Source organism: Natator depressus, chromosome 5 (genome assembly GCF_965152275.1).
Source record: "Natator depressus isolate rNatDep1 chromosome 5, rNatDep2.hap1, whole genome shotgun sequence".
Classification (NCBI taxonomy): domain Eukaryota; kingdom Metazoa; phylum Chordata; order Testudines; family Cheloniidae; genus Natator; species Natator depressus.
This window is the reverse complement of record NC_134238.1, coordinates 29,632,248-29,645,638: the sequence shown is the minus strand read 5'-3', so window position 1 is coordinate 29,645,638 and position 13,391 is coordinate 29,632,248. Positions and strand designations below refer to the sequence as shown.

General features: G+C 42.7%; 1 protein-coding gene across 5 annotated transcripts in view; it reads right to left on the bottom strand.

Moving 5' to 3' along the window:
• Positions 1–2,906: 2,906 nt before the first annotated feature.
• NIM1K (NIM1 serine/threonine protein kinase) overlaps positions 2,907–13,391 on the bottom strand; it is a 76,009-nt gene continuing 65,524 nt past the window's right edge. For 2 of the 5 annotated variants that reach the window (XM_074952518.1, XM_074952519.1), the window contains 2 exons: positions 5,128–5,396; positions 2,917–3,737 (listed from right to left, as the gene is read on the bottom strand). In XM_074952518.1, coding sequence (XP_074808619.1) covers positions 2,988–3,737; positions 5,128–5,396 — 1,019 coding nt within the window. In that variant the 3' untranslated portion in view covers positions 2,917–2,987. Of the gene's footprint in view, positions 3,738–5,127; positions 5,397–6,748; positions 7,322–13,391 lie in introns of those variants that run through there. The other 3 variants (XM_074952520.1, XM_074952521.1, XM_074952517.1) reach the window with 3 other exon arrangements.

The following is a 13,391-nucleotide window of genomic DNA, read 5'->3' as shown; positions in this document are numbered from 1 at the left end:
CCTCAGGCAAGGATTAAATGCCCAAAGCTAGTGGGGAGACCATTCTGAGATATGAAGAGCCTTGCTAACTTGTAAAATATATTTAAATTGTTCTAATGTACAGGACTGAGTCTCTTGTTTAATTTTATTTTACTGTCCACTTCAAAACTTAATTGTCTAATATAAACTTGCAGAAATGACATGTTGCAAAATGCAGATTTTTGTGTAACGTAGTGTTTGTATAATACACCATATGTCACTCACTAGGATTTGGTAACTTTTTTTTTTTGTTGGACATGTACAGTCAACTTTCTAAAATTTCATTTAATATGAACTGATGTGGACGAATGGTCTAAGTGCTTTTACAGAAAGTGATGGAGAAATGAGGCATGAAGATACTTGCAAGTGTTTGGGTTTTTAGTTTCATAAGAGCAACTTAATTTGTCGCCAGAAGACAAATTTATCACAGAATAAAGTCCATTGCTGGCAATGGACAGGCCAAGAACTACTGGCACAAAAAAATTAACTTGCCATCCTCACTAACACTGAAGCAGATGCTTTTGTAAATAAAGTTTTAGAGATATTTGAAACCGGTGTTGGTGTAGTGCTGAACTGATGTGGACTACATCTCTTAAATGGATTAGGACAAATCTAATGACCCAGCAAACACTGGAGAGTATACAGGTTACTGATCAGGGAACTCAGGCTATGCAGGTGTTCTGGTATATAGTGGAATATTAAGAGGAAAATTAATTAGACTGTTTAGCTGACACTCGAACCTACAAATATTTAGAATCATGTTTTAGGACTGTCTATTTCAATATTATGTACAGCCTGTTCTTTAAACCCAAACCATTTCTAATGCAGCCGTAGTCTGCAACAATTCTATTCCCATCCCCTTTCCTTCAGTATTTTGAAAGACTTGATAGCTTAATTTTTCTTGACTGCCCTCTTGCTCTGCACCCATCTATGACTACGATGCAGTCAGTTTCCCGTTACTTTTTTTTAAATCCAAGCTCCTCTTTACTACATAAAAGCAAATGAAGGAATATTGAACCACCCCTCTTCATTTTTAATGTATGAAAAGAGCTATTTAAAACCCTACCAGGCCAGTGTAGAGATGGAAAAGCTGCATTTGAACTTAAGTTCTGGTTGTCTGTTAGTAATACAAACTGAAGCTGTGCAACTTCAGTTTTTCCTTGGCCTAACAGGGGCTTACCTCTAGCTGTCAAAGTAGCCATTTTAACTGTGCCAGCTCATAGTGGTATAACTATTGGGGAAACAGTCTTACAGTTTGTATTTAAGTTGATAGTAGGTGGGAGCAGAGCCCAGAACTTCCGACTTAAGCGGAAGTAGGGGTATCTTTGTCTCCTACCTTACACACAAGGATTGCATAGGGCAACTGTCTCTTAAAAGGGTACATAGCAATGTGAATAAAGCAAGGAGACCACTATTACAAGAGACTAGAATATAAAAAAAAACTCCAAAGCAAACAACCAACCAACCCTGTCCCACTCTTGTGTATGATTTGTGGTATTTGGTGGTTGATTTTTTGATACTAGTGACCATTAAAAGTAAAACAAAAACAAACAGTTTCAGCTTTCGGTGCTAATCTTTACTGCTGAAGCACTGCATTGTGGTATGTTTCCTTAATGCTCTATTCAAGGACATTTAATGTTGAATCTATAAGTGAAGCTAAAGCCAGATAAACTTGGAGTCTGGTCCTGTTAGCAATAGCCCATGGCCTTCATTTGGAGCAGGACTGGGTACGCTGTAGTTCTGCATTCTTGATACCTCGTCTCCTTACTCATGGTCTTATTAATAAGTATGTCACAGAGGTAGCAGAAGTCACAGATTCCATGACTTTCTCCAACCTCTGTGACATTGGGGCCCTGCAGCAGCACAGCCACTGCTGCCAGCGGGGGGACGCTCTCGCCCAGCCGCAGCGGAGGACCCCCCTCAGCTCCCAGCCGCCCCCTGACCGTCCCCAAGCTCCTAGCCGCTGGGCAGGGGTGAGGGGCCACAGCTCCCTGCCACTACATGTAGCGGGGCAGAGTGGTGGACCCTCCTGCCTCCCCATTTTGTCAGGGATGTTTTTAGTAAAAGTCTAGGACAGGTCACGGCTTCTGTGAATTTTTGTTCATTGCCCATGACCTGTCCATGACAAAATCGTAGCCTTACTTATTAATTCACACAAGGATCAAACCATACTAAGGCCAGTAGATGGCAGCAAAGCTGTCAGTACCCAGGAGTAGCAGCATTTCTCACAGTGGTACTAAAATAAAGGTGCAAAATGTTTGATTTGAGTTAGTGGAGCAGCATGTTAGGGTTTGACTTTAAATATAGGATAACTTGTGATACATTACAGCAAGAAATACCTAGACAAACCAGAAGCAATTTTCTGGATTTTTCAAAAGCTGATCCTGGACTAATGATGAGAAAGGGAAAAAAGGTTAGAGCCTCTTTATCTGTCAAGGTGGAATAGCTAAAAATGAAGCGCTAACATTTAATACCTCATATATGCCTGTTAGTTATAGATTCCTTGTAAATAAATATTCACAGCTGTTCAGGAATCAGTCTTTTTAAATAACCAGATTTTGTCCATTGCAAATTGGCAGTCATTTAGATTCCTGTACTGTTGTGACTTAACATCAGGCTAATAAAGTAATATTTCTGCAAGTGGCCACATATTATAAATAGCTGTCCTAAAAGATCAGCCCAGCTATATTGAGTAATTCTACTCAATTATTAAAAAACATCCATTCAACAACTTGTATTTGTTAATCAATTAATATATCTTCCATTTTACATGTGAGGTCTGTGGGCCAAAGTGCAAACACAAGCAAGTCTGTTTGAGCACACCAGTCCTCTGGATGAACTAATACATTTTGAGATTTAAGGCAGTTTTGGTTTATTTAAAAATTACAAAAATGTAACATCAGAGTTTACTGTGAAATGAATAAAACCCTTTGTTAAAGTTACTGAATGTAAAGTCTGCTATATACAATTCATAAAATTGAACACAACTTGGATGTATGTCTGATACCACGGTGCAAACTGTGACCTTTCTTTAAGTCCTGCTCTTTGGGTTCTGGTTGTGTGACTATAGGAACAGTCTCCAGGGCTCTTTTCTTCTGCACTCTGTGCAAAACAATTCGGTAGATACCAGTTATTGAGCTTCGAGAATCTCTTCCACGGTTATTTTGAATGTGTTCTTCTGTGATTCCCAAATCTTCCAAGGTATTTTTCACTTCAATTTCCTCCTCTTTGAGGGTACTAGTCTCTGCTAAATACTTTGGATCCAGTTTAAATGGGTCCAAGGCTTTTGGATACTGTATCCCTTGCATCCATTCGTTCTTCATAATACATTCAATAGAGTATCGTGCAGTTGGGACTGGCTGAAGAACTCCTCTGATCAGTTTCTGGCAAGTGTCTGAAAGGTATGGGGGCAGGCTGTATGTCCCATCAAGAATGCACTTCTTCAATTTGGCTACTGTGTCCGCTCGAAATGGCATTGTACCAGTTGTCATAAAATATAAAAGGATGCCTAGCGCCCATATGTCCACGTAAACACCAACATAGTTTTCATCTCGGAAGAGCTCAGGGGCAGCATAAGGAGGAGACCCACAGAAAGTGTTTAAAGTTTCCTCTCTTTTACTTATTGTGCTGAATCCAAAGTCTCCCACCTTCACACAGGTGTTACTGGTATAGAATACATTTTCTGCTTTCAGGTCCCGGTGAATGATATTGTTATCATGCTGTAGAGCAAAAGGAAAGCAAATTAAGTATTAGTATATATGAGAAGGCTTTTCTAGCTTTTTTTTTTTTTTTCCTTTATCTTTGCTATACAAAAGTTGCCATTTTAAAAAGTCAACATTTGCCAAGTTACCACACAGTGGATCTGAGATCCTCCACTGTTTCCCTATAGTTGGACTAGGAAAGTCTAGATGTAAAGTATGGAAATGCACAGTTAAGGTGCCCAAACGAACTTAAATTTTCCCTGTGTTAACACCAAGGGGGTGGGGGAGAAAAAGCTGTAAGGTGTCTTTAAAAATCAATGTACTCTGACACCATAACAACACATGCATTAATCATAGTTGTACGGTTAAAGGCACCTGAACAACCTAACTGCATTTCCTAACCCTAATATTCATATTTCTTTTAAGGGGTTTATAACACTGTTTTTGCAATAATTACAATATCTTTCACGTTTTTTACCTTACTTTACTGATAAGTACTTTTAACCATACCTCCATCTTATTACTGTGTTTGTGTGGGATTAGAATTTAATGCCAAAGGCATGTGATTGGCCTTTATGCACTATCCTGTATCCAAACAGAACATCCTTTGATCTCTTTTTGAATGTTTCTGTGGATGATATCTCAGCAGTCTTTAGTCTTGATTAAAAAGCAGACCAAACTCCCATTGACTTCTATAGAAGTTTAGGCCAGGGTTGAATTTGATCCATGAAGATCTTCTAAATGGGATTATCATCACTTTTTAGACCTTGATTTATTCTAAAACTACAGCAGTGCTAACAGGTGCCATTATGCTGTTCCCTCTCATCTGCTGCGTTCTCCCTCCCCATTATTAGCACTTCCATTACCTACAAAAACAGAAACCTGCTCTAACATGCTAATTCTGGGTTCCAATAGTTGGCATGATATAGACTGTCTCATTCAGTGTGTTTACAGATGTAACACCTAGCTTATGACTTCATATGTGGATGAGAGTGCTGCACAAGAGTAAGGAAAGTTGTCATACTGGTGTGTTGTTTTATGTGAAATGAGTTTTGTGTTCTCAGTCCGATACCCAAAGAAGAGGTGACAGTATCAGAAAACACACCGCAAAGGCAGCATAGTTAGGCATTAAACAGAGAGGCCAAGAGTTGAATGGGCATGGAGACAACAGTACTGTCTCTCCCTAAAAGCAATATCCCTAGACAAAGGCTGAAGAACAGTGATGTGGGGAAGTCAACATTGCCACTGCACATGGGGGTATCTGTTCTACGGGGATTTTTAGTGTCCAGAGCTGCCTTTCAGGAACCTTTCATTAGCACTACTCTTACATGGTGCAACACAAAACAAAAATACATGAAGTCTGCTAAAGTAATGCAGGGTAATTTAGGCCTACAGAAAAACAACTTACCATGTGCTTCACAGCAGATGCAATCTGGGAGAAAATTAATTTACTTTCCATTTCTGCTAACTTTCCCTCTGTGCTGATTTTAACAAAGAGTTCCCCACCTCCTGCATACTCCATCACAAGGTGCAGTTTTGACAATGTTTCGACCACTTCGTAAAGTCTGATAATGTTTGGGTGGTGCAGTTTTTCCATGCTGGAAATTTCACGGGACAGTAAGCGTTGAGTCTTCTGGTCCAACTTGGTCTTGTCCAAAATCTTAATTGCTACTTTTTCTGGAGAGTAAAATGTATTGGAATGTATTAGTACAACAAATATTTATATTGACACTCTTACTTTAAAACAATGCTCATTTAACTGAAAACTTTTAAAAATCTCAATTCTTTGAGTGATTGCTCATATAAACTCCAATTAGGTATGTGCGTGCTGCATGCACAGTCGTCAAAAAGTTTTCCCTTAGCAGTGGAGCCCCCTGGAGTGGTGCCTTCATGGCACTGAATATATGCCCCTGCTGACCCGGCTACTCCTCAATTCCTTCTTACCACTAGTGACAGTTGTTGGAACTGTGGTTGCTTGCCTAGCAAGTGCTTCCCTTAGCGTAATTTCTGATCGTTGTAGTTTAGTTCTTAGTTAGTAGTAATAGTTAGTATATAGTGATAAGGGTTGGGGAGTGGTCTTTTTTTTTCCCCAATCCCTAACCCTTCCCTCTCTGGGCTCTGGGGCATGCCACAAGCCCAAGGGTTCAAACCCTGCGGAGCCTGCAGCAAACCTATGCCAACGAGTGACCCTCATCACTCGTGTCTGAAGTGTCTGGAGGAGGCGCACCAAACAGACAAGTGCAAAATCTGTAGAGCTTTCCACCCCAGGACGAAAAAGGAGTGAGACTTCCGACTGAAACAATTGCTGATGGAATCCGTTCTTCATCCCCAGCCTGCCGTTGATCGTCAGGACCCGGCACCGAGCGTGTCCGTACAGAGTGCCTTGCATGACATGGTGCCAAGGAAGGACTCTAAGAAACCCGCAGTACCGGTGCTTCTCGGCACTGCAAGCTTCAGCCCGGCACCACTCCCATTAACCAGTGCTGCACAAGTGGCATAGGAAGACCAACAGGGGGCGCTCCCCATGCCAAAGACAGCAGGACTGGCAGTGCATCCCACGAAGGAGCATTTAGTGCCCAAACATCAGGAGTTGGTGCCATTGACTTCGGTTCCCCTGAGGGGACTGTCGAGTCTGGTGTCCAACGACGCCCCAGAGCAGCACCATTTGCCCCAGCGCCGCTCCCGATCATGGTTGCCAAGACACTTATCTGGCACTAGGTTCCAGGCTTGGCTCCCCGCCACCAGTGGGGCGATGCTCCCCTTCCCCAGCACCGTGAGAGGAGCTCACGGATTCCCAGCAAGGGTACCTCGGCACTGTTCCCCTGCATCGTCGGTTCCCAGCGCAATAACCTTTGGCGCCACCGTGGTGATCACGGTTGAGATCGGTCTCGTCCGACTCTGACGGGGACTCCTTCTGTTCCTGCCACAGCAGGCACAGATTGGACCAGCGACGGAGGGAGACACCGATGGCAAGGCATCCCCAGTGGCAGCCTCCAACACAATGGACTTTTTGGACCCCCTGGGCTTACCATCAGGCCCAGGGTTCCAAGACGACGTCAACAAAATCTCCACCGCCTGTCCAGGTCGCAGTTGCATGTGTTGTGCAGCAGGTCTTGCAGATGTTACTTTTCTGTGCACAGGATGATGCCTATTTTCAAAGGCCTTTAGGGAGAGAGTCATAGAAGTTAAGGCCAGAAGGGACCACGAGTTTGCCTAGTCTGACCTCCTGTTTATCACAGGCCACCAACACTACCTAGCACCCACACACCAAACCCAACAACTGAAATTAGATCAAGGAATTACAGTCCTCCGTCCTATTATGAGCCACAAACTATTAGAGACACATTCAAGCAAGTTGTAAATGAACCCTGTTGCTAATGTAGGCAAGGTCTGGGTGCATACAACCTTTGGATACATGCGGAGTGCACTGATTTAGAAAAGGGGATTCAGTTTGCCAGGCTGTGTCTGCACTGCTCTACTTCCACCTTCCTCCTCCCAGTTCTGGTAGGCCTGAGAAAGATGGTATTTAGTAGACAAGAGCGCATCAGTGTCGTGTTGTGCAAGGCTGGGGGGCAGAAAGGAAACAGTGCCTCTCTGCAGCCTATCCTCAGCTGTGACTCCAATTCCTAGCCTGGACTAGGGGCTGAGACTTCTGCACAATCCCAGCATAGGGGTTTGTGTCCACTGGATCTATGTAACCCTGCCCCTAAATGTCCTGTCCACAACGGTGAATTCAGAACAGGCCTTGGGCCAACCTTTGCTACACTCAGGGGTGCTGAGGCCCTCTGTGTGTCCCCTCTCTAGCTGCCAACATCCAGTAGAGCAGAACTACCCTAGTCCGCTACAGTGGAGGCCTACTACAGTCCTTACGTTCTTAGGTGAATGTCACCCAAGTGTCAGTTATGCCCCAGGTTTTAATATGTTTTCTTGGAACAATATCCTCTGCTGTGCATTGCAAAATCAAACCTCACCAGCCCCCCCCCCACTGCAATGTGGGTGGGGATCATTAGCATTTATACTGCAGTATTCACTTCTGGTGGAACCGTGCCACCATGCTATGACTTCCAAATCAACAGCTGCATGAAAACTTGGACTAGGGGCTATTACGCAGTCACGCTCAAGAGTCATTTATTGGCTCAGATACAAAAAAATGCTAAACTGCATCAGTATTTAAATTAAAAATTATGGAAGTATATACAAAGAACAGGCATTAACAATGTTCATTGTCGTTTTCTAGTCTTTCTAATAAATAAAGATTAGAGACCACAATCAGTGGATACTGATTGCTGCCATGTGACAGAGGTAAGAACCTTCTGAAACACTGATCTGTGTCAGGTGCCTGGTGCAGGGAAACAAAGACAAATCTCTCACCATGATTCCTGAATGTCACAACTTTAGTATAAAACCTATGACACATGCATGTAAATTTCAATTAGGATTCAATCAATGTTCATAAAAAAGAGTTCACTCTACCATTGTCTGAAAATAAGGGGAAGCGACACCACTTTCCCTCTCTAAGACTTCCCATTTTTCCCTGTGCCCTTTTATCCCTTTCTCCTCTTTGATCCTCATTTCCAACTCTTTCTCATGGCCCTGCCCTTTCCTTCCTGCATTCCCTCTCCAGCCACTCCAAGAGATGTTTTAAAGCCCCTAAGCCCTTCCCTCTCTCTGACCTTTTCTTCTTCTCTTTGCTGTACATATATAGAATACATACATATTCTAAAGGTTTGCAAACCCTCCATCTTTCCCCATGCATGAGGTTTTTGTTCTATTTTCTTTCACTGGTACCAGAAGAGCTATCTACTGCATGTGACCCACAATATGTTGCTTGATTTGATTGTTTGCTTTTTAGGGGAAGCAGTATCTTATCATTGAGCAACATCTCCTTTAATATCAATCACGCAGCAATAAAGGGAATACCAAGGAAAGGAAGGAGCAGGGAGGACACTAGAGTCAGAGGTTGGTCTGGGCCCGCATGTATGTTACTGAATCCTGGAGAGAGATCACGTTGGCCTATGAATAGGGCTTGCTGAAAATTTTCCATTGAACTTTTGTATTGATGGAAAATTGGGGGTTCAAATAAACAAATTTTTTTGTGGGAAATCTGCTTTCCTTAAAACATGTTGGGTTTTTTTCACCACAAAGCTGATTTTTTTTGGCTCTCTTTGGCTGACAATGTTCATTCTTTAATTTTCAACCCTAAAGGGAGTTACAAATTTTGATGAAACGTCAACATTTTCCAGGGGGGAGGAGCATTTTTCAACTAACTCTACTTACGAGCTCATGTGTTCTCATAAATTAAGCAGTCAGCTCAGGTTAGTATTTGGATGAGAGACCAACACAAAAACACTTACATGCTTCAAGAAGGGGTGTTAGTAATTCCACCTGCTGAACAAATGTGTCATCATGGTGTTAGGTGGCACTGGCTTACAAAATTCTGGCTTATAAAAATTCTTACGATCTTTTTGTAAGAGTCCTGGTGTTACCCTGATGTCCAGGTCAAATTCTAATTATATTCTGCCTCTTGAAATTCCACTCATTATTAAAATTGGAAATAATGTTAGTCTTCACCAACTGTTAAAAAATCCTAAAAGGTTCTTTTGCTCAGCTAGGACAACAAAACAAAGATCATTTGGCGTTCGTAAGCCAAGCAAGTTTGGAGGTATGGGAAGCCAAAAAAACCCCACCCCCCCAAAAGAGAAAATGATGTTTTTCAAAAGTTAAGACAGAAAATATTCAAAACGCTGTGGGGCTTAGTCTTCTTTCACTTTACAACTGTGTAACTGCAGCGACTTGAGTGAGTTTATGTCTGAATTACACTAGTGTGAGAGAGGAATCAGGCACTTCAGCTTTAAAATGCCTTTTCTGTTGTTTTTTTTTAAACCAGTGTTCTCAGTAAATGTGTATCCTGTAATGAGATATGGCACATGCAATGTGCAGAGGGATGTTACTTCTTTTTTTTAAAGTCATAAGAGAGGCTGAAAAATCAGTTTATAATAAGAAGCAAGCTTCAATCTTAACTGCTATAATAGAATATCAGTCACTATAGTATCTGAACACTTATATTGGTCATGAAAAACAATATACTGTAAGCTTTGCATATGGCAGTATTTCTGTTGATTTAATTGTTGCCCAGTAAAATGCCAAAGTAATCAGGATTCTCTAGACTAGGATTTTTAAATTGCGTTTTTGTGAGTGTAATGTATAATTATATTTCCTCACTGGGGACAGGATGGATCAGGCAGTTAATAATAGGATAAGGAGCCTTTCACGTCTAGATCACCAATCTGAAACCTGCCAAGGCTGTTATTAACTATAAGTTAACACTGGATAACTGGTGTGTTGCTTACGTGAAATGATTTGGTGATTTCTGGCTGATTCAGACTGGGCAGGCGTCCACATCACTGAACCACCACCAGTACCACAGCTGGACTGCTCAGCAAAAAAGGACTTAACGGGGCAGTGGGGGGAAGCTTGCCCTGCCCTGGCTCATGTTGCATGTTCTTGTTCTGTGCATTTAAAAGAAATTCCTCATATGTTGGGCTAAAATTGCAGTATCTTTTAGAAGCATCAACTTAACTAATTATATAATTACAGTTTTGAGATCTGGATGGTTTTGTGCATTTTAAATTACTAGGAAAGAGAAATGATGCAAAATGTTGAGGTTTCTTAACCTGTACAGTGACAAATCTGTATCTGTTAGACTGGTATTTCACCCACACATATTGAAATGTTTAACAGAAGTTAAAGCATGTCTCAATAATAGCAATATTTGAGACAAAGGTGTTTTTTTCAGATTTCTTTATTAACACACACATCCGCACCTCCCCTCCCCCACCAAACTAATGGCCTGCTCATGCTACCATTGAAGTAACTAGGGGCTCCTAGATGTAGAAAATTGTGATACTTCTGTTACCTTAGGATCCATCTTGCTAAGTGCTGAGTTCCTACATACAGGATTTGGAGCTATTATGAAGATTCAAGGTTTTAACTTTTGACCTAACTCAAAATTTAAGAAGATTAACTATTAGAAAATTAATTGACTGGGGCTAAAGTTGCACTTAAAGTACATCCTGGCTTCTTTGTTGCTTTGCAAAGCGATTCCTTCATGCCTGTTCTAAGCTTTGTTTCAGATATTTACATCAGCAGCAAAGGTTAGATGCTGTCTGATACCACAGACAAGCTTAAAGTATAACCTTATCTTACAAAAGTGGTAGATTTAATTTCCATAATGATCCATTTTTTCAAATTCTGCATAGTCCTCAAAAGAGGGTGTGAGAAGAAGAGTGACTTGGGGAATAAGGGGTGAATAAGACTCTTTAAATAGTAATTGGGCCAACAACAAAGTTAGGTGATGCTATAGCTCAGTGATTAGGCCACTGAGCAATGATGGGGGAAAACCAAGTTCAAGCCCCTACTCTAATTGATACAAAGTGGAACAGCTGCAGTAGGAAAGAATGAGAGAACCACACCCCACTAACCTGGTGGTTTGAGTATTTAACAGAGAGGTGGCAGAGCTGGGTTCAAGTTGCTGCTCCCCAGCAGGGGTCTGAACCTGGGTCTCCCATATGCTGAATGAGTGCTCTGAGTAGTGGGCTATTTCATTCCAGGAAGGCACCACCTCCTGGGTTTTTGTGAGAAAGGACTGATCGGGTTTAGCCTAACTTTAGGAGAGGGTTTCCAGCATGAATCCCAAATCGAGGGAGATTCCTCACTCACTTTCCGTGGTGGGGCTTAGGTCCCTCTCCACAGTATGTCTTATTGATTAGCTTAGATGGCTCCCTGCTCAATATGCTGGCTTTTGTGAATCCCATTCATAGGCACCTAACTCTCCCTATGCATTGTATAGGGAGCTGGGCAACAAACTCTGGGCTGTGGATTCCATTAGGCACAGGGCATCTAAAAGTTAGGTGTTGCAATGCTGAGTCTAAGCCCCTTTAGGGATTCAGCCCTGAGGGACTTTAGGTGCCTACAGAGAGTAGCAGCAGCTGAGTGGTGGTTTTGTGAATGCCAGTGGTGCCTGAAGTGGCAGTTAGGTGCCTAAACCCCCCTTGTCAATTTAGCCCTAAGATTCTAGCCTCTTGTACCAACCTGATCATATGATAACATACATTGTTGAGGCAGGTGCAAAATACCAAGGGGGTTAGTCACCCTTGTGAATGGACAACGGACAAAACAAAGAGCGATAAGCAGAAAGAGACTGTGATGGATCCCTAGCAAGTATCATTGATTTTGCTGGTGTTTGCATCCCAACCAGTTAGGCTTTTAACAAGCTTGTCTCTGGGGTGTTTCCACCGCCCATTTCCAGTGCAGTAGCTGTCCACGCTCCAGCTATTGCTGTAATTCCTGCTTTTTCCACTGAAGGCGCTTGAAGCCACAATGATTATCTAGTGGATTGAGGACTGGAGAATGTAAAGTTATAACCTGGACAGAACTAACTTTAATACGCAACTAGTGAAAACAAAGGTACTTAGGCCCTTATGTCCCAGTTTTAGGCTCTACTGTGCGCCACAAAATTCTTGCTTGGCTGCCACCAAACAAAGTAGGTGCTTACAGCAAAAATAGGTGCTCACACATACTGCTACCGTACTCCAGGCAGCTGGATGCCTGTCTCCATCTGAAACCCAGAGTGATCCACAAAGCCCAGGGAGATAGACATTTGTCTACCTACTCACATGTGGGGCCCAATCCAGTAAGTGTGCTCAGAAGCCACCTACCAGTTCATGTACCTACTGCTAAGTAGGACTATACCAATGAACTGCTCCTGCTACTTCGTGCTAATCTGGTGATGCAAAGCAGCCATGCTTACATACGTATCATCAGTACATTGTGACCCCCATTTCTTCACCCCAGTGAACACGTTGTATACATAAATGGATAACCTGGTTAAACTTAAAAGAAAAGGAGGACTTGTGGCACCTTAGAGACTAACAAATTTATTTGAGCATAAGCTTTTGTGAGCTCACGAAAGCTTATGCTCAAATAGATTTATTAGTCTCTAAGGTGCCACAAGTCCTCCTTTTCTTTTTGCGGATACAGACTAACACGGCTGCTACTCTGAAACCTGGTTAAACTTAGCACAGCAGCAGCTTTGTGTCACTGAAATAGCATAAAAAAGCAGGATTTGTTTACAGATTAATCTGGTCCCTACTGCTCATTCTGAGTGACTGTTTTAGATCTACATTAACAGTGGGTTGTGTGCTCTTTGATGAACCACAATGAAGACATTTTATTCTCAGTGCACAGGTGCTGACTCTGTGGGTGTTCCAGAGCTAGAGCACCCATGGAAAAAAATTAGTGGGTGCTTAGCACCCCCCAGGGCCTCTGCCGCTCAACTTCTCCCAGTGCCTCCCACCCTCCGCGATCAGCTGTTCTGTGGTGTGCAGGAGGCACTCGGGGGGGGGGGGGGAGAGAGGAATGGGGATGGGGTGCGCTTGGAGGAGGGGGCAGAATTGGGCAGGAAGAGGAAGGGATGGGGACTGGGAGGAAGGGGTTGGGTGGGGGTGGGGCCTGGGGCAGAGTGGAGCGGACGGTGGGGGGAGGAGTTGAGCACCCCTGGGGCCTGGAGGAAGCCATTGCCTGTGTCTGAAGGTATAGGCTCTTTGGGACAGAGACCATACCTTCCTCTATGTTCAGCATTGCAGCAAGCACAATCATAGAAAGGTAGGACTG